Raw genomic sequence first — 26,569 nt, forward strand, 5'->3', positions numbered from 1 at the left:
AAATATTCAATTGTTTGAGGGCTGCATGTATTAAGAACTTGGACAACAGTAAGGTTGGAAGAGAGATTTCAATATGCATCCAAAATGAGAAATGGGCAAATAAATGAAAAAATTCACATAAATTTATTTAATATCATCAGTCAAGTATACTGCACTCTGGATAGGCTTAAGAAAATGATTAAATAGCCAGTATCAAAATTGAAGAAGACATGGAACAAGTAGAAAAAATCCTTAGTTGCATGATATAGAAGTAAAAGTCAAATATGATGTAGGGTCTGCAGGAAAGTAAATGTGCAGATTCTATAAACCTTGTTGTCTTTTCCTGCCATCGTATATTATATTTGTGTGTCAAAAGTTAACGTCTGGAAAGAACCAATAACCAGAAAATGAAGGGATATCAGCACTTTCATTTCCTCCGACCAGCTGTGAGAGTGGACTAGACAAGAATACAAATAAGATGAGAGCTCTGGTCAGGCAAAAACCTAGCCAGGAGCTCTTTTGGCCAGCTTTTCCAGATCCAGTCTAGAGCTAAAGATATTTCAGAATCCAAAATAATGGTTCCACAGGTTGAATCACTGTTATGGACCCTTTTCCTCTTCTTTTTGTATATTGGTTTCACACATTTCTAAAGATTCTTCTCCAAGCTGTCTCATGTCTCCTCAATCTTCCTTCCAAAATGAGGGTCACTTTCAGAACAGCAGAACTATTCATCATTAAGTAGTTCATTATGGTAAAGGTAAGAGAAAATTGGAGGTGCCTTGCAGTTATATAATTTATAGGTTTCTGTTAATTAAAATCAGTGGTTCATTAATCCCATTCAACTGTATATGGGATTCTGTTAACTATCAAAGATCTAAATATTTATGTAAGATGCCAAGTATTTCCTGATATTCACCACCTTTAGCCCAATAATAATTTGGGCAAATTGAGCACTGTTTTGCTTTTTGAATTACCCACAAAGAATATTCTAAACTATGGTGAGTAGATTTTATGACCTAGAAACCGTAGCATTTTTAAATATTTAGGGGCTAATGGTCTGAGCCAGTGGTCAGAAAATGGGCACATAAAGCCTAGAGAACCAGGAGTGAACTCTCACTCCACCTCTCAATTTGCAATTTTCAGAAATCCTATATAGCTGCAAAGTCCCTGGTTACAACCTTGCAACTAATTTTGAAAGGGAAACTAGGCAGGTCATTTTGAAGTTTGCCTGTGAATGCAAAATACGCACATACAGACTTTGCACTTGCCTTTCTTTGGCAAAAACTTGCTGTTTGCATTGTTTTCCATCAGTAAGCAGGCTAACTTAGCCATACTTTCTTTGTGATGGCATCTGATGGCACGTGGTGGAGCCTTCTTTCCAAGCTTACAGAGCTTTGCTCTCCTGAGCATGCGTGGTCATTCCCACGCAATTGTCTGATTCTCCTCAGTTCTATTTTTTTCATATTTTGTACGAACATGTGGAACCTACTTTTTACCCACTTTTTCTTCTCAGAATTTTTACTGACTTCTCTAACACGAACCCCCAAAGTCTATTAAAGCCCAAAGTACTTTTAAATGCTAACGCGAACCCCCAAAGTCTATTAAAGTCCAAAGTACTTTTAAATGCTAACATGTCAAAAAGGATGCCCAGTTTCAGATATTGCCAGTGTGGGCACATCATATCCATAATGGTCAGGCACAATTGTTGCTACATCTGCCTTGGACCTTACTACAACCAGTCAGCCTACCAGGATTGTGGAAGGATGTCCCCTTGAGCCCAGAGGAAAAGAGCCCAAAAAATAGCCTGCTTAAGGGAAGAAGAAAGAGCGTTGTCGATGTCAGGTAGCTATTCAACTTCTTCCCCCAACCTACTCCTCTCCAGGGCCTAAAACTTATCACCAGGCCACCAGAGATGAGCTTCGTCTATTGGCCTAATGGGAGGTGCCTCGGCCCAGACAAACTCTAAAAGGAATAAAATGACTAAAACATCTAAAGAGGAGGAAAAGTCCACAATGCAGGAGAGGCCTCCAACCATGCAGGCTCACCGACATATGTCAAAGGCTCCCGCTCAGCCTTAGAAGCAACATGCATCAGAAACTACCCTGACGCCCACAACACACAAATCACGTGATGCTTAGTGATGTGACGCATCCAAACAAGTGGTGCACATCACGCTTCCAACTTTGAAGCATGGAGCGCCGAAGCAAGTGTCGATAGAAACTAAGGGCCACGACGAACTGAAGATGAAGCACAGAGCACCAAAGCAAGCGTCGATAAAAACTATGAAACACGACAAACCTAAATTGAAACCTAGGTTGCACGCGCCAGCTAAGAAGCCAAAAATTGCACTCCAATGCCAACGATGCACCACAAACACAAAGATCCTCTGTAGATTGCAAAACCATCCTCAAAGATTTCTGCACTTCAATAGGTCACTATAATTTTGCCTGCAACCGGGATTCAGACAGTCACATAAGAAGAGGCATCCTTCGTTCCTTCATGAGGGGTCAGGTTATCAAAAAAAGAAGAAACTAAAGAATGTCAGCATCATCACAATGCCAATCAACCCTTCAATACAAGAAGGTGTTCACCTAGGAAACTTTTCTGAATAGGAGTGGTAATCTTTGTCTCCTACTCAGCCCCACTCCAGTGTATTCTCGGTTTCATCGCAGAGTGGAAGGAGAGTCTACTCGGACCTCTCATCAGTATCCATACAATGAAGGCAACTCAGCACACCTGAGGAACTTTTCACAAGGCATAAAGATGTCCTGCCTGAAGCATCTCCTCTCACTCCTTACAGACCTCCAAAATTGACTGTCTTGATGGTGGCTATACCACCTACAAAACACCAACAGACCACATCTCCTACTTTTCATTCTGCTAACCTACCAGTTGTCAATGCCCCCCCCCCCCCCCCCTTATTGCCGGGGACTAGATCCTACAAGCAATGGAACAAATAGCATCCAGTCTAAAAAAAAATTTTTCCTCCGGAGGAACCGACTTTCTTCCCGCAGGGGTATCCTATGAGCCTGTGCGCCATCAACAACCACGTCTCCATTACTAGAGAGGCCTATATCTCTGCCAACAGACGATGTCATTAACCCGCTTGATCCGGCAGAGAAGACCAGACCCACCAGAACTGTCACCAGTGAATTCACCAAGCAGTTCTACTACCATTCCATCTGATCCTCCAGAAGAGCCCACAGAACACTCTTCTCCAGCGGAGAATCTAACCTATTCCAAGTTCATTGAAAACCTTGGAACAGCTTTAAACGTGGAAATCTGCAAAATGCCAGACCCAAGATCAGAAGCCTTAGGCATCTTGAAAATTCTGGATATTCCAGCAGAACCTACAATCCTACCATCACACACATTGCTAGATACGGTTCTAATAAAGACATGGGAGTCCCTTTTTTCTAGATTACCGGTAGCACAAAAGGTAGATCTCAAACTTTGGCTGAAGAAATCTTCACACTACGGAATGGTTCAATTACCTTATCCCTCAGTGGTAGTGGAATCAGCCATGAAAAAGGCTTAAAACAAAAACAAAACAGGCTCCATCCATTTGATGACTTTGGTCACAAAGTATTCCAGAGCTCAATGTTAAAATCGAGAATTCAACAACACCAGTTCTACATAGCCCAGTATTTGTATGAATGTGTGCAAAAACTAAAGCCATTTGTGAAACCCAATACTGCAGAAGTAACACCATAACCACTGCACAATCTGGAAGAGGGCCTGAGACACCTTCAATGATGAGTGTATGAAGCCTTTGAGACCACGGCCTGCACTTCTGCAGCATTAATCACAGTATTTAGAATGGATTGGCTCCAAGCAAGTGCCATTAGAGAGAATGTGCTTGAGAAGTTGGCAGACCTTCCATGTCTTGGAGACAACCTCTTTGGGAATAAACTAAGAGAGACAGTCTCACTGCTCAAAGAACAAAATGTGGCAGTTCAATCTTTGACCACGACCTCAGAACAACAAGGAATGCCAAGGACATATTACAAGCAGTATGGGGCGGATTTTAAAAGGCCTGCGCGCGCCAGTGCGCCTATTTTGCATAGGCCGCCAGTGCGCGTAAAGCCCCGGGACGCACGTAAGTCCCGGGGCTTTGGAAAAGGGGCGGGGAGGGGGTGTTCCCGAAACAACGTGGCGTTTCGGGGGCGTGCCGTGGTGTTTCGAGGGCGGGCCCGGGGGCGTGGTCGAGGCCTCCGGACCAGCCCCCGGGACCGGAACACGGAGCGGGGCTGCCGGCCAGCGCGCGCAAAGGTAGAGGGGGTTTTTGGATAGGGCCGGGGGGTGGGTTAGGTAGGGGAAGGGAGCGGAAGGTGGGGGGAGGGCGAAGGAAAGTTCCCTCCGAGGCCGCTCCGAAATCGGAGCGGCCTCGGAGGGAACAGGCAGTGCGCGCTGGGCTCGGCGCACGCAGGTTGCACAAATGTGCACCCCCTTGCTACGCGCGTATCTTATAAAATCCAGCGTACTTTTGTTTGCGCCTGGTGCGCGAACAAAAGTACGCGGTCGCGCAAATTTTTAAAATCTACCCCTATGTGTACATATTACTAAAGGAAACCTTATAGACACCAGCCACCCAGACAACAGTACCAACAGACACAACAAAGGAGATGCCAAAGGGACTGAAGATCACAAAAAAAACCCCAACAGCAGCCAGTTTTTTTTAGTTCAATTCAGCCACAACTGCCTATTAAGATCGGAGTCAGAGCAGCACAATTTTTCTTAGCATGGGCCAAAACAATATTTGAATAATGGGTGCTGAACATAATACGCCAGGGTTACTGATTTAATTACAAACAATGCCCACTTAGTAGCAACCACCTGGGATCCATCCCAACCAGGTGTCTTCCGAATTGCACAAGATGCAATTCGGAAGACACCACCACCTCAATACAATAAAAGTTACTACTCCCAATATTTTCTCATCCCAAAGAAAACCAAGGGCCCCTGTCCAATTTTGGATCTCCGTTCTCTCAACAAGCATCTGCACAGGGAAAACATTCAAAATGACATCCCTAAAATCAATTCTTTCATTCATTCAACCCAACTATTGGATGTGTTCCTAGATCTCAATGATGCTTATACTCACATACCAATCCACCATTCTTGTTGGCACTACCTTTCCTTCAAAATAGAATCAGATTACTACCAATAGAAGATATTCCTGTTTGGACTTTCTTCTGCCCTACGAGTCTTCACAAAGTGCCTAGCAGTAGCTCTGTCTCACCTACAAAGGAGGGGAATAAGAATATTCCCCTGTCAGGATGATTGGCTCATAGTCTCTCTGAACTCAGCCAACCTGCAAAACAATCTGAAATATCATTAAGTGTCTGGAACAATTAGGGTTTCTAATAAATTGCAAAAAATTAATACTGCAACTGATTCAGAGTCTTCAATTTATCAGGGCAAGGATAAACACAATCCTTTCAAGGGCCTTTCTGCCCATCGACAGAGCTCAGTGATTACGTTCTCTGTCTTCAATTTTGTCAACATCTTATTTGATAGTACACCACATATTAGTACTACTTGGCCACATGGAGGCAGCAATTCATATAGTCCCTCAAACACAACTCCATATGCGGCGAATACAATGGGGATTGAAAACCCAATTGTCACAGTACCGACAACCCATGTCTACCAGGATGGCCATAACTCAATCAGTGAGAATAGATATTGATTGGTGGCTAATGCTTACCATTTTAACAAGCAGTGCTCTCCTTTGAGAACCACCACATCAACTGATCCTCAAAATGGACGTTTTCATTTCATGGTTGGGGAACCACTTACTTCAATACAAGACCCAAGGTATATGGTCTCAAGATGAAAAATTCCTACCAAATCAATCTGTTAGAACTCAGGGCAATAAGGAATGGCATTCACACATTATGCCACATTCTGCAAAACAAATGTGTAATGATTCACTCGGACAGTCAAGTAGCCATGTTCTACATAACAAAGAGGGTCTGGTTCCTGATACTATGCAGAAGAGCAGTAAGCATCTGGAAATGGGCAGAGACACTCTATTTCCCTTCAAGCAACCTACCTGCTGAGAATAGCAAATACAGAGGTAGACAGTCTTAGCAGGATTTTTCATCATTGGTATCTCCCATGGATAGACCTATTTGCATTGGAACACAACAAAAAAAGTGAACAAATTCTGATCCTTTCATCCAAGTCCAAACTAGGAGGCACAGGATGTTTTTTTCCCCTCATGGTCGATGGGTCTATGCCTATTCCCCAATTCCACTAATCACACGAACAGTGCAGAAATGCATTCAGTCAAATCCTGAATGATTCTAATTGCATCAGCATCACCGAGACAACCTTGGTATGCATATCTTGTACAACTTTCATTTCAAGCTCCATCTCCCTCAGAGACAACCCAGATCTCCTGACGCAGGAAGGGGGGCTTTCTTCTCCATCCACCATTCCTCCCTGCACCTGACGGCATGGATGTGGAACAGAAAATTTTAACAAAATTCAATTTACCAAAATTAATTCAAGATTTTCTAATTTCTGCCAGGAAACCTTCCATGTGCTGAAACTAAACCTTCATTACTCCATTTGGTGCATTTCTAACACTATCGACCATTACACGTGAACCTGAGAAATTGCTAACTTATCTTCATACGTTATCTCAGCCAGGTCTAGCGACTTCTTCAATCAGAGTGCACCAAACTGCTATTGCGGACATATAACAATGGAATAGAAGGACTGTCCATTTCAACACATCTCATCTCACATTTCATAAAAGGGTTCCTGCGACTTTGACCGCAGATACATAAACCTCCAGTTCTTTGGGACATTAACGAGGTGTTATCCAAATTGATGACTCCCCCTTTGAACCTTTGGAGTCCGTATTTTTAAGACATATGACCTGAAAAGTATTATTCTTCGTAGCTAGTACATCAACCAGAAAAATAAGTGAACTTCCAAGTATTGGTACATTTCTCACCAAATTTACAGTTTTTCCATGATAAAGTAGTACTTTGAACCCATCTAAAATTCCTGCCAAAGGTAGTGTCTACTTTTCACTTAAAACAGTCTTTCTCTCTTCCTACATGTTTCCCTAAGCCAAACAAGAGTGAAAAGAAGAAAACTTTACACACTTTGGACTGCAAACAAGCCTTGGCTTACTATTAATGCCAAACCCAACACCACAGAAAAACATCTCAACTATTTGTCTCTTATAATTCTAACCTCTTGGGAACAGCAGTAACAAAAAAAAAAACACCTTGTCCAACTGGATTACACAGTGTATTCAGTTCTGCTGTAATGCTAATTCTTCTCAGTTTCCAGGTCCATTAAAGGCAGATCAGGTATGAGTAATTGCCTCTTCTATTGCTCACCTCCATGAAATACCGATCAAAAACATTTGCAAAGCTGCAACATGGTCATCAGTTCATACTTTTACCTCTCATTATTGTCTAGACCAGAGCTTTCCAAACTTTTCATGTTGGTGACACACTTTTTAGACAAACATAATTTCACGACACAGTAATTCAGTCTACTAGTAAACCAGAGGTTAAAGGTTAAACAAACGAAACATATTTCGACAATTTATGTATGTTTCCTTTAAAATATATATATATATATATATATATATAAATAAAATGTTTCATGACACAACCTATCTCATGAAATCCTTTCATTTATATTAAAAATATATAATATTCCAAGATTAATGTTATTGTTATAATTTATGAGTAAAAATGTCTGTCCCCCACAAACTCATCTCTCTCTCCCCCCCCCCCCCCAAAGCATATGTCTGTCCCCCACACTCATGTACCTCTTCTTTTTGATTGTTGCCAGTTAAGTGCTTCACTCCCTTCAGCATTCAAGCCTGCCGTGGTGCATAACACCTTCCATGATCACCAGACACTGTTGCTTGCAGTACCTGTTTGCCCATGTGCTCCTCGTGGCCAGGCCACATCGGCAGCAGCAGCCAATGAAAGGGACAGCTGGGCTCAAGTCCCACCCACCAAGCCCCCAAAAAAACGCGATTGACAGCAAAAATCGCCCAATAATAAGCAACCCGTGAACTGAAAAAAAAAGTGAATCGCCCAAACTCGCGTTGGAGTTGATGGCACAGCGTCACGTGCAGTCGCATGCGCGTGACGCTGGAGGGGAGCGGATATGTGGCTTTAATGTGCTACGTTCGCGCGACACACCTGCACCCTACAGGTGACACACTAATGTGTCGCGACACACAGTTTGGAAAGCTCTGGTCTAGACCAACTATCAGCCTCTGACAGCTCTGTACATACAGCAATCTTAAAACATAGGACAGATAGCTGAAGGCTGTCCATGAGGAACATGAGTTGTAAAAACAAAGGCAAATGCTAAGAAGCACATGACAGTAACGACTTCACAGCAACCCTTTTCCTGGGAATCCCAGAAAACATGGCTAATTCAGCCTGCTTATTGATGGAAAAAAGCAAGTTTACTTACCATAAACTGTGTTTTCTGAAGATAGCAGGATGAAGTTGCCATGCGTACCCAACTTCCTCCCTGGACTGCCATTCTACAATTTACACTTACTAGTCGCTTTTTATAAACTGAGGAGAATCAGACAATTTCATAAGCTCTGTAAGCTTGGAGAGAAGGCTGCACCCGTCACTCAGAAAGCATGGCTAATTCATCCTGCTATCTATAGAAAACACTGTTTACAGTAAGCAAATTTGTTTTTTCCCTACCCCATCCCGATAATGCCTCCCCTCTGTCCAGCTTAAAGCATGTGCTCTATGGAAGCCTGTATGCATGCTTTTAGCCAGACTGAATGGGGCCAATTTTCAAACTGGCCAGTATACCTGGAAAATGGCTTTAAAAATTGCCCTCTTAAATATGCTAACACTTATCTTGTAAGTTCCATAGGGCAGGAACTTTTCAACCATCTTTTTTTTTATGTCTACATTATCTGTGCTGGCGCTATATAGATAATGACATTATAGTGCTGTCATCCATCTTCCATTATCACAAGCAGCTGGAGTTTTAGCAAGTGAAAGATATATTGAATATGTATGCTGCAACTTCAGTTGTGTTGTTTCTTAAGTTATTAAACAGCATTTCTTAAAACAGCCTGATTTGTTACTAAATACTACGTATGAATAAGTATTTCCATGTTAATATAGCAGAATGTGTAAAATCTGATGAAAATGACATAATATAATATGACAGATATGTTTGTCTTTGTAAGTGTCACTTGCCTTTTCTCTTACAGCTAAGCATTGTCTGTGGATACTAAAAACATTACAGTTGACATAATGTAAAATACTTGATTTTTAAACTTTTCCAGCCTATTATATCTTATCAATATTTTTTCAATCTGTAAAATTTTACCTGGGATACCTTTATTTAAAATGCAGTGCTCATATTTTTAATAACTTTCTGTATGATCCACATTAGGGGCGTGGCATATTTGCAAGTGGAAGTCCCTTTGCTCCTGTGACCCTTCCAGATGGACGTACTTTGTATCCTGGCCAGGGTAACAATGCCTATGTGTTTCCTGGCGTTGCTCTTGGTGTTGTGTCATGTGGAATGAAACACATCCATGATGAAATCTTCCTTTTGTCTGCAGAGGTATGAAAAACATTTTATTATAGAAAGTTACATTTTTAAGCTAGTGTATTTAACTATCTGAAAATTAATGTTGCTGAGAGAGAGCTCATTGCTGGGAATTGAGTTTATTAATAAATAAGGAGGAATATATTCTGATGCAACATATAGACCTGCAGATCAGTAAACCTTTTAAAGATTGAAACAATTTTTTGTTACTAATATTCTGTGTGACCTTGGGCAGATCATTTTATCTTAGTTGCATAGAATATATTCCTTCTCACTTTTGGAAAGAATCCTGTAGCACAGGCAACAGAAATATGTAGAATTTAGCCAGTTAAGAGCTGAATATACCCAGGTAAGCCATTTAGACGGATAACTGAAAGGTTATCCGTCTAAATGGCTTTTGAATATCAACCACCTTGTTTTTATCTGAGTTCTAGAAGCACAGGAGATAAAGCGAATTGCTAAACTTGCAAGTCAGTTTCAGAGGAGGATTTTGAACTCTATCATAAGCTAATACTTTAATCTTAAACTACTTTTCCTCTTCTATTACCTTTGTTTTCTATCTTTGTTTTAAAATGTAAGTGGATTATTTAAGTGTTCCTTTTTGGGAATAAATTGTAGCAAAATGATCTTTTGCTGGATGACATACAAATAGTACTTAGGGGAGAGACTGCATAAAAGTGTTATTTTCTTGAGTTAAGAAATTCTCACACAAACAGATCTTGTTGCTTATATATTTTTATGTTTATAATGCAATCGCACCTTGAGTATTGTGTACAGTTCTGGTCACCCAATCTCAAAAAAGACATAGATGACATAGAAAAGGTACAGAAAAGGACAACAAAATTGGTAAAGGGGCTGGAAAAACTCCCTTATGGAGAGAGGCTAAACAGATTAGGGCTCTTTAGCTTGGAAAAGAGACAGCTGAGAGGAGATATGATCAAAATTTATAAAATCATGAATGGGGTGGAACAGGTAAATAAGGGAATGTTTACCCTCTCAAACAACACTAGGAATAGGGGACACCCTAAGAATCTAGCAACCAGCAGATTTAAATCATATGAAATATTTGTCACTCACCACACAAGCAAGCTATGGAATCTTTTGCCAGAAGGCATAGTCAAGCCAACTAACATAGTGGAGTTCAAAAGGAGATTGGACAACGTCCTGAAAGAAAAGTCCATAAACAGTTATTAGGCAAGTAGACTTGGGAAAGCTAGTAGTTATCCCTCAGTTTGTGACACAAGAAATAGATCAACTGATGGGGATTTGACAAGTAATTGTGACCCAGATTGGCCACTGTCGGAGACAGAATGCTGAGCTTGATGGACCTTAGTCTGACCCAACATACCACTTCTTATGTTGAAAACATGAGGGTAGTTGCAGAAGTGGAATGGATGAAGGTTGCATCCCCTGTATTCTGGCATGAGTGCTGAGAATGCAGAGTAGGAGATAGACTAACGATTGTACAGATATGGAGAGATGGATTTGAGGACTTTTCTATACATGCTGACCTTGCCTCCCAGCAGTTCCTGGACCTGTAGCTTGCTGATGCCTTGGTAGTTTGTTTTTTTGACTGTAATAAATAGTTTTTCATATGTTTAACTGCTAATATTTTCTCCATTCACTCCTATGGGACTGGGGCCAGTAAGTGTTTCAGAGAGTATGCAAATGAGGTAGTGTTGGGTTGAAATTTGAGCAGGCATTTTGATCATCTTGCTATTAGCTCATACTGATGTCTAATAAAAGATCAAATAATTAAAAACTCACATACAATTTTTTTAAATGAACAAGCCACCAATAAAATATTTCAAAACAGCAAACACATTAATTAATACCTGAAAAATAAAACTAAAAAGGATTTTAAAAATTCATGCTCTCCATACTTGGGAACTTTTGATTTTGAGTCACCCTGAGCTTGTCGTGGATTAGTGGAAGTGGGGTGTACAGACTTTCTCCTCTCTTTCTTATATATACACACACAAGGTCATACACACATATGCTTCCTCTCAGACAAACCCACAGGCATCTGCAACTCTTCTTTGGTTGAGATCTGCCAGCAGCCCCGGGCCGTCCTCTTCATTTCAGCTGCTGGCAGATTTGGATACACCTGAAGCCCCATTCTCTTGCTTTCTCACACACACACACACACACAACCCAGGCAGCTCCCATTCTTTCACACACACAGAATCTAGAAAAGCCCCCATTCTCACCCACACACCCCAGCAGGCTCTCATTCATATCCACCCAAATGCCAGGCAGGCTCCCATTCTTCAACAACCCAAACAATATCATACAAGACCTCGTCAGTTAATCCCAGTCACAATGCATAACTCTTTATCAATTCTACACCCAATAATGTTTACAACACTAACCATATTACTAGTTAACATTCAATCTATAAGAAAAAAGACTCCAATAATTCATGATTTAATCACCTCCACATCTGCAGATATAATTTTATTAACAGAAACCTGGCTATATGAACATGACACAGTAATTTTAAATAGTTTATGTCCACCTGGATATATACCGATATCACAACCAAGAGTCAATCGTAAAAGAGGTGGTTTATTAGTAATAATAAAAACATCCTTATCTCCATGCAAAAAACCTATTACTACAAATGACTCAAAGATTGAAATGCTGTTAGTAACCACCAACTGTATAAATATATGTTTAATATACAGTCCCCCAGGAGCTTTCCATAATCAAACATCATCTTTTTTAGAAACTTTAGTCACCCTACCATGTGACTTAACGCAGCCAGTATTGTGTTCGACTTAACGAACACAATACTGGCTGGTGACTTTAATTTACACTATAATAAACTGCAACAGAATCCACTACTGTTAAATTTATCAGATGCCCTTACTGGTTTAGACTTAGAAACTTTGATTAATACACCTACACATAGATTAGGAAACACGCTTGATCAAATTTATTTTAACTCATCATTTATCACATTTCAGGTGGATGTTAACCTGGTCCTATGGTCAGATCATTATCTAATAAAAGCTGTAGGAACCTTTAAAATAAGAAACAATAATAAAGAAAATACCAAACTATGTGAGAATAAAATATTACGTCGTAGTAAAATCAATACAGATGAACTATCTGAGGCAATCATACCAATAGTAAATCAAAATCCATATTTGGAAGTAAGAGATATATTATTATTTTGGAATGACAATATAAATAATCAATTAGATAAAATAGCACCATTCAAATTGAAGAAGCTTCCAAATAAAAAAACATCTGATTGGTATACAGAATCATTAAAAGTATGTAAAAGAAAACTTCGAAATTTAGAACGCAGATGGAGAAAAAACCCTCTTCCAAATCGAAAACAAGAGTACTATACTTACTTGCAGAAATATAAAAAAGAACTCCTTAAGACCAAAAAAGACTTTTATGCAGCTAAACTAAAGAATGCCTATGGAAATCCTAAAATTCTATTTTCAATAGTAAAGGAATTAACTACCATTACTGAATCATCTTCATCAGTAATGACAGATAATCTCGGTAATAAAATTGCTGATTTCTTCAAGAATAAAACGGAAAGCATTTCATTAGAATTTGAGTCATTACCAATCCCAAAATCAACTATTCCTCAACTGGCTTGTTCTTTTTCAGATTTCCACCTGACCAATGAAAATATTATTATTAAGATTTTAACCAATTCAAAACCATCAAACAGTCCATTCAATGCATGTCCTGGTCATATTCTCAAAGAGATAAAAGAAAAAATTGCACCTTCGATATCAAACATTGTGAATGCCTCGCTCACTCAAGGCAATTTCCCAGATGAACTAAAAAAAACATCAGTTTTACCAATTCCAAAAAAGAAGAATTCTGATCTTTTAGATTTTTCTAATTATCGACCTGTGGCTACTTTAACATCTTTAGCCAAAATTATAGAATCAGTTGTGCTACATCAAATCTCAGAATACATTGAAGATAATAACATATTACACAATAACCAACATGGTTTCAGGAAAGGACATAGTACCAAATCACTACTCATTTCAAGTACTGATACAATCATAAGAGGATTTGACTCAAATGCAAACTACATATTAGTTCTTCTTGATATATCAGCGGCATTTGATACCCTGAACCATAACATTCTGTTGGCTAACTTATCACAAATTGGTATAAGTGACATAGCCCTGCAATGGTTCTCTTCTTTTATCTCGAATCGTCCTCAAAGGATAACTATAGGTAAACATAAATCTGAATGGTATACAACCAAAATAGGTGTCCCACAAGGCTCGGCACTATCTGCTCTTCTATTTAATATATATCTTTTACCATTGTGCTGTCTCCTCGCTGGTCTAAGTTTAAATTTCAAAATTTACGCTGACGATATACAATTCATAGTTCCTTTTTCAGATTCATGGGCAAAAACCTTTTCTCTTCTTCAACTATACCTCTCAACAATAAAAACGTGGCTATCTCATAATAGACTAAAACTAAATACTTCCAAAACAGAACTTATCTACTTATCCACAGTTCCTGACTCAATTCATCAACCGCCACAATCGTTCACTTTTGAAAATAAGTTGATTCCTATTAAATCACATGCTAAAAATTTAGTTGTGATCATAGATTCACGATTGACACTATCCAAAAACATATCCGAAGTAGTTAAGAAATCCTTTTATAAATTACATATGTTGAAGAAAATAAAGCCTTTACTGTCACCAAACGATTTTCATCAAGTAAGCCAAGCATTAATACTAACTACATTAGATTACTGTAATGCACTTTATTTCGGCTTACCGTTATCTTCAATTCACCCGTTACAGCTTGTTCAAAACGTAACAGCGAGAATGTTATATAATGTTTCACGTAGAGATCATATTACGCCCATACTGTACAAATTGCATTGGCTTCCAATTTCCTTCCATATTACCTATATAATTACCTATATAATTACCTATATAATTCTAACTCAATTGGTTATGTTCAATTCCAGGATTATACAAACCTAACAGACAACTTAGGTCTATGGATAAATGTATATTGGAAGTTCCAACAATAAAATCAGCAAGCTTAGCTTTAACAAGAAAGCGAGCTTTTTCAGTGGCAGGCCCATACTGTGGAACACAATGCCAGAATATATACGACTTACAGCAAACCGTAACGAATTTAAGAAAGCTTTGAAAACATACTTCTTCACATGTGCTTACAACACAGTTTAATGCTCCTCAAGTTTAAGCTTATACTAAACTGGTCCAAAATTTTAGTTTGAGTGTATTTTTATTTTTATTTTGTTGTATTGTCATGAAATTATGTATGTTTTATACTATGTACACCGCCTAGACGGTCAGATTTCTGTCCCTTGGCGCGGTATATAAAAAATTTTTAATAAATAAAAATTCTCACACACACACACCCCCTGCCCATCCCAGGAAGGCTCCCATTCACACACACACACATACCCATCCCAGGCAGGCTCCCATTCACACACATGCATGCATCCCGGGCAGCCTCCCATTCACACACACACACACACACACACACATACCCATTCCAGGCAGGCTCCCATTCACACACATGCACCCATCCCAGGCAGACTCCCATTCACACACATGCACCCATCCCAGGCAGACTCCCATTCACTCACACACATACCCAACCCAGACAATCTCCCAATCACACTCACACACCCCATACAAACACCCATTCACACACACACATATGTAGAAGAGGCAGGCAGGGTCCACAGGTCATTCCTCCTCCGCTGCTGCTGCCGCCAGCCTGAATCTTCCTCGTTGGGGAGAGCAGCCATTTTACACCTCCTCCTACATGCTGGCCCAGCGGTAATTCAACTACTAGAGGTGCTAGCACTTCCTGTATTCTCATCTCGTGCATCATGACAGCAGCTAGACATCAGCTGTGGTTGCGAAATTGGTTGGCAGATACAATTTTGAAGTCCAATCTCATGAGGTTACACTTTCAAGGGTTTTTTTTATTTGGAAGTGAGTTTGAAAACATGGTACATAGATGAGGGTAATCCAGGTCCTTCGTTTGCCAGAGTATAAAATGTTGGCATCGCATCCTTTTGGACAAAAGGTTATGCTAGAGGCTGCAGCCATTGTCATCCCTATAGGGGACTGACTACTCAGAGTTCTTGTCCTCTTGATAAGTCTTAGTCCTTTTGATCCAGAAAGCCTCAGAAGAAGGTGGGCTCCGGGAGTGGAGCACCTTGTCTATCTCACCATTATCAGAGCTGGTTCCGGATCATGTTGGTCCAATGGGTCCTGGATGTGTTCAAAGGCAGTTATGCTCTGGAGTTTTCTTTGCTTTCCACTGGATGCCTTGTGGTCTCATCTTGCAACTCCCTACAGAAGAGGGTGGCAGTGGAGGCTTCCTTAAGGAGGCAGTTGGACTTTGAAGGCTGTAATTCCTGTTCTTGGATTGCAAGAAAATATGGGACACTGTTCCACAAGTGACATTTGCGAGTGACTCATTTCTGTATGGAAACTCTGTGCCATAATAATAGCAGTGCAATCGGGGGAATTCTCCCATCTCTAGATCTGATGGAGGCATTTCTACATATTCCCATTCGTCGGGAACATCAATAGTTGTGCTGTGTGCTGTTCTGGGACATCCTTATCAGTTTCAGGCCTTGCCCTTCTGGCTGTCCACTGGGCCCAGGACCTTCTCTAAGGTCATAGTGGTGATAGCAGAGTCCTTCTGCAAGGGTGGTGTCTTGGTTCCCCCTATCTGTATTGGAAGAGAGTCACCTGTCTTCTCGCATGGCTAGAGCTAGGCTGAGTGGTGAACTTGGCCAGGAGCTCCTTATAGCCAACTCAGACGCTGGAGTATCTTGGCATCCGTGTAGATTCCTAGTGTTTCGGACAGGAAGTCACATTCAAAAGTTGATTGCTCCAGTTCAGACTCTAGGAAGGTCTATTCTCCTGACAGTGTGACCTTATTTACAAGTCCTGGGTTTGATGGCAGCCATGTTAGGGGTTTCCCCTGAGCAAGGGCGCACATGCAGCCTCTTCAGCACATCTTCCCAGTAGGGTCCACAGTCTCAATACTACATAGTAAGTCTTCTCTTGGAGGTGACAGTCCACTTGCAGTGGTGGTTGCAAGTGGATCTTCTCAGGAAGGGAGTTTCCTTAGAGGCGCCAGAATGGTAGTATGGATCGCAGGGGCACTGAGAAGCTTCAATCTATTGGAAACACATGCAGTTCAGCTGGCGTGCTTGTGATTGTTGAGCTTCTAGAGGTTTGGATGGTTGGGATAATATCAGACAATGCGCCCATGGTGGAATAATTCTTTCCTCAAGCTGGAACCGAGATTCCTCAGGTGTCATAGCAAATGGATGAGCTCATAATATGGGTAGTGTCGGCTGATGCCTTTCCGCTCATAGTGGTGCACTGGGGTCACTATTCAGGCTTTGCTGGCAACTTCAGCCAAATCGAGGTACCAAGGTCCTTCAGTCGCAGGCAGTATCCAAAGCTCTGCAGTTAGTGTAGGTGGATTTAAAAAAGGTTTGTATAAGTTCTTGGAGAAGAAGTCCATTAACTGCTATTAATTAAGTTGACTTAGGGAATGGCCTCTGCTATTACCGGCATTAGTAGCATGGGATCTTCTTAGTGTTTGGGTACTTGCCAGGTCTCTGTAGCCTGGTTTGGTCTCTGTTGAAAACAGGATGCTGGGCTTGATGGACCCTTGGTCTGACCCAGCATGGCAATTTCTTATGTTCTTATGCATATTGATGCTCTCGTTCCAGAGGGGCCATGGGACGTGAAGCTATATCCCTTCTCACCATGGCCACTATTAGGCAGGGTCATGCGAAAGATCACAGACAGACTTAAACTCATGTTTCTGGTGGTTCTGGCTTGGCCTGGAGGCTGTGGTATGCCAATCTGTGGAGGCTATTGGTTGGCAGTTGTCTCAAGTGGCCACCCTGGCCGGATCTGTTGCACAAGGACCCATTCTACATGACGATCCGGGTCGATTTTGTCCTTTGGTTTTTGAAACGTGGTTATTCTGCTGCAGTGATTCCATGTTGTGCCAGACTGGAATGTTTTTTTCTACATCTCTGGCTTATGTTAGCATTTGGAGTGTTTTCGAGGCCTGGTGTGAGGTTCGAGGTTCGAGGTTCTCAGCCTCTCAAAGTGGAAATTCCATTAATTTTTGGAAGTTTCAAGTGGCAGCTCTTCTAAGGGATCAAATCAGTGGAGGGCTTTGGTCTCCCCCTCTGGATGTGTCTCGATTCTTGAAGGGTGTTACAAAATGTTGTCCTTCCTGGTGGCTACCGGTGCCCTTATGGAACCTTAATCTGGTTCTAGATTCTTGGCGGCTCCTGCTTTTCGACCTCTCCTTGAAGCTACTTTTCTTAAGGACAGTTTTTTCTGTGTGTGACTCCAGAGGCGATGCAGTTCCAGACTGTACCTTTTGCTGCTGAAAATGGTTTCATTGGAATCTGTCTATTTCTCCTGCCTATACTGGGCAGGAATAAAGTTAAGAGTGATTATTGTTTCTTGCATACCTTGGATGTCGAGTGGCATCTGAGATGATGTTTGGAGGCTACTAATCATGTCAGGAAGTCTGATTGATTATTTCTGCTCCATGGTGGAAGTAAAGAAGGAGAACTGGCAACACGGGCAACTATAGTCCATTGGCAAAAGGATGTCATCATGGCCATCTGTTTGGTTGCCAAGATTCCTTTCTCTAAGCAACTTAGAGCGCATTCCGCTAGGGCTCAGGCACTAGTGTGGGTAGAACCTTGATTATAGTCTCTGGCCAAGTTTTCCCGGGCAGTGTTGTGGTCTTTCTTGCATATCTTCCCAAGCCTTCTGCTTAGACGTTCAGGCTCTACAGCAGAGCTTTCCAAACTTTTCATGTTGGTGACACACTTTTTAGACAAACATAATTTCGGGACACAGTAATTTAGTCTACTAGCAAACCAGAGGTTAAAGGTTAAACGAACGAAATGTATTTCAACAATTTATGTATGTATCCTTAAATATATACATAATAAAATGTTTCACGACACAACCTATCTTGTGAAAACCTTTCATTTATATTAAAAATATATAATATTCCAAGATTAATGCTATTGTTATAATTTATGAGTAACAATAATAAAACAAACTTATTGTGTTATTCAATTTACCTCTTTAATGAGATATATGAACTTGATGGGATGAACACAGCTTTTGAATATTTGGTGTTTATAAAAAAGTCCAAAGGGTCTTCTGCGTAATTTTAAAAAGCTGGCCAGTTTCACACTATATAATTATTTGATAGCCTCATTCAACTAATTCTATATGGCTATGAGAGTGAAGTCTGGAATTTATAGGAAGGGACAGAATGTCAATATAAATCCTCCACCTCTAGTTCTGTAATTCTGTGCATCCACTGAAATTCCCCCAGTTTCATCCAATGTAAGGGAATGTAATGGGAATGTAATGGAGCTTGGATGTTTCCCTTACAGCTCATCATACTAAAAGATATTTTCAAATTCTGGTGTCACCTCACAGTAACAGCAGCACAAACACCTTCCACTGCCAGGCACATTGTGAACTAACACAAAACCTCGCAAAAAAAACCACTCAAAATCTATACTGCAATCCCATTGTAACATAACAGTAATAACACCAAGGACTCAAACAACAATAACCCTAACTGTGAAAAAGCAAGGGTAAATATTACCCTGGGTCCTAGAATACCAATACACCACCTACTGAGGAAACAAAACAAACCAGATTGCTATAGATCCCTATGCTAGCAGAATCTCTCATCATGGTCACACACACAGAGCAGAGACAGACCTTCACCAAATGCAGAATACAAAATAAAGGAGCACAAATTGGACAAAAACTGAATTGGAAACCCCAAGAAGCCAGACTCTGTGTATTAACAATGGAAAAACAGAACCACCATTCCTCATAAAATAAATAAAATCAAGAAACATAAAGCTTCAGCTATAATAGTAAAAACCATACTAATAAAAGAATATTTTAAAACTACTAATAAATAGAATTTCTATTAATTAAAATCATTTACATTTTTTACAATTTCCCAAACACCAATAAAATGTTTCAAAACAGCACATATATCAAATAACACACAATAATTAAAACTAATAAGGATTTTAAAAAGCCCCTGCTGTCCATACATGGGAGCTCTTGATTGCCAGTCACCCTGATATTGTCGAGGATTAGGAGGTTATCCTCTCTCTCTCACACATACTCACATGTCCATTCTCTCTCTCACATACACTGTCACATACATACACATTCATGCTCTTATACCCACCATAACTTCTCGCTCTCACAGACACTGACACACTCTCAGGCTAAGACACTCTCTCCCCCTCCACACACACCCCCCCCACACAAACTCTTACTCCCCTGGATTTTCTCATACTCACTCATACTCTCACTCTCTCTGGCTCCCTCACATACACACAAACACACACACCCGGGCAAGCTCCCAGTCATTCTCACACACACACACACACACACACTGACCCCCAGGCATGCACACATTCATTCTCACACACACACACATACACCACACACAGGCAGGCACCTATTCTCACACATACAAACCCCAGGAAGACACCCATTCATTCTCATACACAGACAAACCCTCAGGCAGACTCCCATTCATACACATGCACACACTAAAGGCAGACCCCCCCACCCCCCCCCTCTTTCTTTTGCCAGCAACCTCAGAGCCTCTCTCATTCCTCTGCTGCCACTGTCACTGATGCCGCATGGCTATTGGGGAGGCGCTGATTGCTGCTATTGGCACTGAAGCCCATTCTGCTGCCTCCTCTGGGCAGGCCCCATGGGTTTCCACTTCCTCCGTGCTGATCTCGTACATTGTGAAATCTGCATAAAGTGCTATTCTTGCACATTCCCAAAGATTACGTGTGCCAATCAGTAAAAAGTAAATTTTTTTTTTTTTACCTTTGCTGTCTGATCTTAGTTTTCTAATCGGTTGGTCACAGGCTTTTTTGTTCCACCTCCCCTTTCTTATTTTTTTGCCAATTCCTTTCATATTATCTTTTTTTCTATTTCTTTTCTCTCCATCTATCTTCTTCCCTCAAACATACAGTCAGGTTCTCATTCTAACATGCTTTCTCTGTCTCTCTCACACACACAGGCTCTCACTCTCACATGCTCTCTCTCATACAGTCATTCATACACAGTCTCTCTCTTGCACATGCTGTCTGACTCTCACACACCCAGGCTCTCTCTCACTCCCACATACTGTCTTGCTCAAGCACAGGCTCTCACTGTCACATGCTCTCTCTCTCACAAACACACACAGGCTCTCACATACTGTCTCTGCAAACATTCAGGTCCTCACTCCCACACACAATCTCTCAACTCATCTCATACACGCACACAATCTCTCAATTCATCTCATACACACACTCTACGGGCCCTCAGCCTCTCTCTTACCTTTGGGCCTCCTCTTCACGGGTCACTGCAGGATGGGCTCTGCAGCGGCCCTGATCTTCTTGGGCCGATCCGTGGCAGCGGCGGCCCTAATCTTCTCGGGCCAATCCGCGGTGGGGACCCTGCTACCGGGCCGCCTCCTCTTCTCAGCCCGCTGCAACAACGCTGCTCCTCTTCTGCACGTGGCTGATGCTCCTCCTCCTTCCTGCCCGTGTGGCTCCGGCAACATTTTCTTCCGGGGCCGCGTGGGCAGGAAGGAGGAGGAGCACCTGCACGTTTAGACGTGACCTTTTTCTTCGGGCTGTGGTGACGTGAGCTCCACCATGGCCCTGCCGATCTTCCTGCTGTGTGTCTCCCCGGCACACAGCACAGTGATTCTTCAGGGCTCAGCCGCCAGTGGGATGAAGTCCACCGGCGGCTGCATTGGCTCCCGATTGCCGGTGTGTCGCGTGCATTGGGCTTGCGCGACACACCAGCACACTGCAGGCGACACACTAAAGTGTCGCGACACACACTTTGGAAAGCTCTACTCTAATATTAGAAAACATTTCTTCATGGTAAGGGCAGTAACTGCATGATATGGGTTGTCAGTGGAGATTGTGGAGGCAAGAACATTAAGAGAAACAAGAAAGACTTTGATAAGTACAGAGGACCCTTAATTACCAAGAAAAATGAATAAAGAAAAGGAAGGAATTGAACAGCTTAAGTGGGCCTCAAGGACCTTATCAGCTGTTATATTATATATTTCTGTGTACAAATCTGAAAGAATGGAAAACTTTTATTATTAAAAAAAAATATTGAAAGATTTTCAATAAAATAAAATTTTTTGTATGTAGTAATTTAAAATTATTTAGAAATTCATACCAATGTAATGCCACTTATCAAGATGCCACAAGAAACCAGGGGTCTTGGTTATATCACTTTTGTTCAAATTTGTTTACATATGCAATGGTTTTGCCAAATGTATATAATGGGGGTAATTTTCAAAGGAACTTCTGCACATGAAACACTTGTTTGCAGCTTGATGCATGAGTAAAATTGCACGCATTCACACTGTATGCACACATTTTAACATGCATGGGAGGAGGCGGAGTTGGAACTGATGCACATACTTTTTTCTTTTAAAAAGTTAACCTGCATACATTATGCCCTCTGAAGAGGAGGTGGATCTTTGCACCAGATAATCTGTGTAAGCACTCTGCACTTGCCATTAGGCTGGGAGTTATAAAACTACAACAGGAAGCATAAAATACCAGTTGTGAACCTTTCCACCTGGATATTGCAGTATAACTACTTTTGCTTTCTTAATATGGAGAAGAGTGATGTCTGAGAACAAGGACACAGGAAATCAGAGATAAAAGAAATGGCACATGGATTTAACAGAGAAGGCTAGAATATATATATCAGAAGCTCAAATACCATAAGAAAATGAAGACTATGAGGGCTTTTATGGGGCAGAACAATTTGCTTGAAGATTGCAAGGAAAATGATTTTTTCTGCTTTCTTTGTAGATTATAGCTCAGGAGGTTTCAGATAAACATTTACAGGAAGGGCGCCTGTATCCACCTCTAAACTCCATCAGAGATGTCTCACTGAAGATGGCTGTGAAAGTGAGTTTTGAAAAGAGCCTTCTTTCCTTTTCTATTATTTTTTGGGTGTCACAATGTGAAATAGTACATTATATAATAAGAGCGGGATGACAGAGTTACTAAATGTATGTTGTATTGTTACCTGTCTCGAGCATTTAAATCCTCTAACGATAAAGCAAGTAAGAAATCTTAAATAAGAAAAGCAAGGCCGTACTGCCCCCGGACCGCTCCTTTAGTAAAGCCTAAACAGACATTTGTACATCCTTCCTGATGCATCATGGTAGCTATAGTATTGATTTCAAAAGGGAGAAGACTACAGCTACTGCAATCCATTGGGGATATAAGTACAAAAAAGTCTATGTGGTTAAAAAAAAAGATCAACTTAATTCACATGAACTCCAATGTTAATGGAATTTTGTGTTAGTACTAAGGTGAAAATGCCGCACTGTCATCGATTAATAATTCACCAGTACAACAATATATAGAACAGACGCTTAAGGTAAATAATGACCTGTCATAATAGGCTTCATCTCATATGTGAGTTTGCAAGATGATTAGGCTTATATTTAATCGTCGGTCATATATTAATTTTTTGATATTTTTCTTTGCTTAGTGAGATTCGTGTCACTTAACTTAATATAGTCGCTGAAGCCATCAGTACGCCCGACATGGTTCCATGTTTCGAACGCTCCTCGTTCTTTGTCAGGGGCTAGTATTCAGCGTTGTATTTGTAGTCCTTTAGGAATCCAAGATTCAAAGTTGCAATGATGGCGAATCCGTTTCATTTCCTGTCAACGCTGAATACTAGCCGTTGACAAAGAACGAGGAGCGTTCGAAACATGGAACCATGTCGGGCGTACTGATGGCTTCAGCGACTATATTAACTTAAAGTGACACGAATCTCACTAAGCAAAGAAAAATATCAAAAAATTAATATATGACCGATGATTAAATATAAGGCTAATCATCTTGCAAACTCACATATGAGATGAAGCCTATTATGACAGGTCATTATTTACCTTAAGCGTCTGTTCTATATATTGTTGTACTGGTGAATTATTAATCGATGACGGTTAAAAAAGAAGAAACATCCTCCCAGATAGAAGGTCTTGACAGAGTTAAATCAATGATTGTTTTACATTTGTACATGTAATACATCTGTAATGGACTGAATTGGATCTTAAGCAAGTTATAAACTAATTCATACAAAAAGAACCTTTTGATCTGCATTTTAATTCTGAGCATCTGTAATAACCATCTAAATTTAATCTATGCCCAGACATTATGGGGTAGATTTTAAAAGCTGCATGAGCGCATCCATGTGCGCGCTACCCGGCACGCACACATGGACACGTGATTTTATAACATGCGCACGCATGTTATAAAATCGGGGGTCGGCACATGCAAGGGGGTGTACAATTGTGCACCTTGCACGCGCCGAGCATCGCTGCCTTCCCCCATTCCCTTCCCCCTAGCCCAACCTTCCCACCCCCTTCTCCTAGCCCTACACTAACCCCCCCCCGTCCTTTGTCTTACCTTTTGCGCCTGCCTTCAGCCTGTGCCGGCACGTGTTCCTCCAACACAGCAGCAATGGCCACTCTATCGGAGGCCTCGTGCCCCGCCCCCAGACCGCCCTGCCCCCGGACCGCCCCTTTAGTAAAGCCCCGGGACTTACACGTGTCCCAGGGCTTTACGCACATCGCTGGGCCTTTTGAAAATAGGCCCAGCGTGCGTAAACCTTTGAAAATCCGGCCCTATATGTAGTAGAATAAGCATTTCATTGCTTCTGTCCAATTTTCATGCTCTCATTCAACGTAATTACAACAAAATAATGCAGAAAATGTGAAAGATTTTCAAAATGTCTATTTATTCAGATGACATTGATAGTAATATGACACAGGGAAATGAAATATTGGAATTGGTAAAATGATCAGATCATGCAATGGATTTACCTATTAGGATCTGCCGGGTACCTTCAATAGACCATTGCTGGAGCCAGGATATTGGGCTTGATGAACCTCTGATCTGGCAATTCTTCTATTCTGATTAAGAACCGATGTCCATGAAAAGGCATAGGATTGTGCGTGTGTATGGGGGGAAGGAGTGGATTCTTTTACAATAAAAAAAAAAAGTAAACACCTTCATTGTTATAGATTATTATAAGAAGCTGCTATTGCTGCTCTTATTTTCTGAAAAATATGTGTAATAAAGCACATTTTTGGATGTTTTCAGATTGTGGAATATGCCTACAAAAATAACATCGCATCTGTGTATCCTGAGCCCAAAGACAAGGAGGCGTTCATCCACTCTCAGGTTTACAGCACTGATTATGAAGAGTTTGTGGTCGATGCTTATGCATGGCCCAAAGAAGCCATGCAAATACAGACCACAAACATTAAGTGAAGAGCGGGAAAGCAGCAGAAAGGAAATAATTCTAATGTTTTTTGTGAAGCTGTTTTAATTAACCAACAGAATGATGTTCTTTTCATGATACCAAAGAGATTTAAAATGGCATTTTAATGTTTGGAAAGTATGTTCTGATTTGTTATCATTAAATTTCTGAAGCAAATAAATAAGACAAATAGTTGTTGAAATAAATAAGTGAAATTCATCAAATCTGGGTTGTTTGGGTTTTGTTTAGAGTTGTGTTAATGACATTGCACTACTTGAGCATATCAGTGTTTTGGTCCATCATGTGACCTTCCTCAGGTTTATAGTGAAATGTGAAACATTTGTTATTTATTTATTCAATTTCTTATGTATTACCAGCCAAAACCAGAATCATGGTGGCATCATGACATCCCAGTATAATCAAAGAAAGTCATCTCAAAGTGTACCAGAAAAAGAATTAATTGTGAATATGAAGTGTAAAAACTGCAACATCTCATACAATAACACAAGTTCTACTTACAGTGCATCTCTTCCTGACTACTGTGTCCCTTAGTCTCCAAAGCTGACACATGGGCTGCATCTTGACAAGGCACATCACTGAAAACATTCTCTTCCTGGCCTTCAGTTGTTAAACAACTTCTGCATGCTTTTTTTATTCCAGTTTCTGTTATTGGATTTTAAAGGAGCTAGTTTCTTCTACCTCCCTTGTCTGCTGTCTCTTGCAGCCTGTGGAGATATAGTCTGGTCTGCCTGCAAACATTCCCAAGCTGCTAAAATAGAGCTTAAATTGACTTCATCAGTTGTCAATCCTGTTTCCTACAGTTAACCTCTTTAGAAAAAGCAGAGAGGAGTTTAACCCTTTCCTATCCATTCCAATGTTTGGGATCTGACTACCCCGCCACTGATGGGCAGGTTACTCTAAACTTGTGCTTAAGGGCATACATGGTGTCTATATTCCAAAAGGAATCCAAAATACAACCAGGCCACTATAGACAAATGGACAGAGTGACAAATGCACCGATTACAGAAACAGACAAGTCTGTGTATGTAGGGGGGATGGTTATGAAGACTTCATGAACAATTATTTTCCAGTTACAGTAATAATGTCTCTTTCAAGATTTACACTATTGAAAACCTTACAAGGGGTTGCGAAAATTGCTATAAATCTCCATTCAGATAGAGGACGGAAGAGAATTGTGAGTTGTAGATTTAAGATACAGATTAGAATCAGAACTAGCTAACAATCATAATATAGGAGATGTTGCCAGATAGGGACCATTTATCCCAATGAATCAGCTCAGTTCTTATTTGTTAGGCCATGCTCTTGAAAATAAATATGAGCTGATGTGCACCAGATTGAGCTAGCAACTGTGCTGATGTCAACACAGCAACTAATCTATGTCAAGGAATAAGTTACTACTGACCCAAAAGGCACATGGGGACCTAGGAGACTAGATGCTCAGACAATGGCCATACTGGTGTTGGTGGTTATTTGGATTATTGTGGGACCTGGCAGTTAGAAATGGGAGGGGAAGGGTGCTGAGTGCAAACTAAATAGGGGTCGTACATGTTCAGCTACACAGAAGGATGATG

At 40.8% G+C, this 26,569-nt stretch overlaps 1 protein-coding gene across 5 annotated transcripts in view; it reads left to right on the forward strand.

Moving 5' to 3' along the window:
• Positions 1 to 25,201, forward strand: part of ME1 (malic enzyme 1) — an 869,023-nt gene extending 843,822 nt beyond the window's left edge. For all 5 annotated transcript variants that reach the window (XM_029595519.1, XM_029595520.1, XM_029595518.1 and 2 more), the window contains 3 exons: positions 9,400 to 9,573; positions 22,508 to 22,606; positions 24,818 to 25,201. In XM_029595519.1, the coding sequence (XP_029451379.1) occupies positions 9,400 to 9,573; positions 22,508 to 22,606; positions 24,818 to 24,988 (444 nt within the window). In that variant the 3' untranslated portion in view covers positions 24,989 to 25,201. The remainder of the gene's footprint in view (positions 1 to 9,399; positions 9,574 to 22,507; positions 22,607 to 24,817) is intronic.
• The last annotated feature ends 1,368 nt before the right edge of the window (positions 25,202 to 26,569 follow it).

Source organism: Rhinatrema bivittatum, chromosome 3, assembly GCF_901001135.1.
Source record: "Rhinatrema bivittatum chromosome 3, aRhiBiv1.1, whole genome shotgun sequence".
NCBI lineage: Eukaryota > Metazoa > Chordata > Amphibia > Gymnophiona > Rhinatrematidae > Rhinatrema > Rhinatrema bivittatum.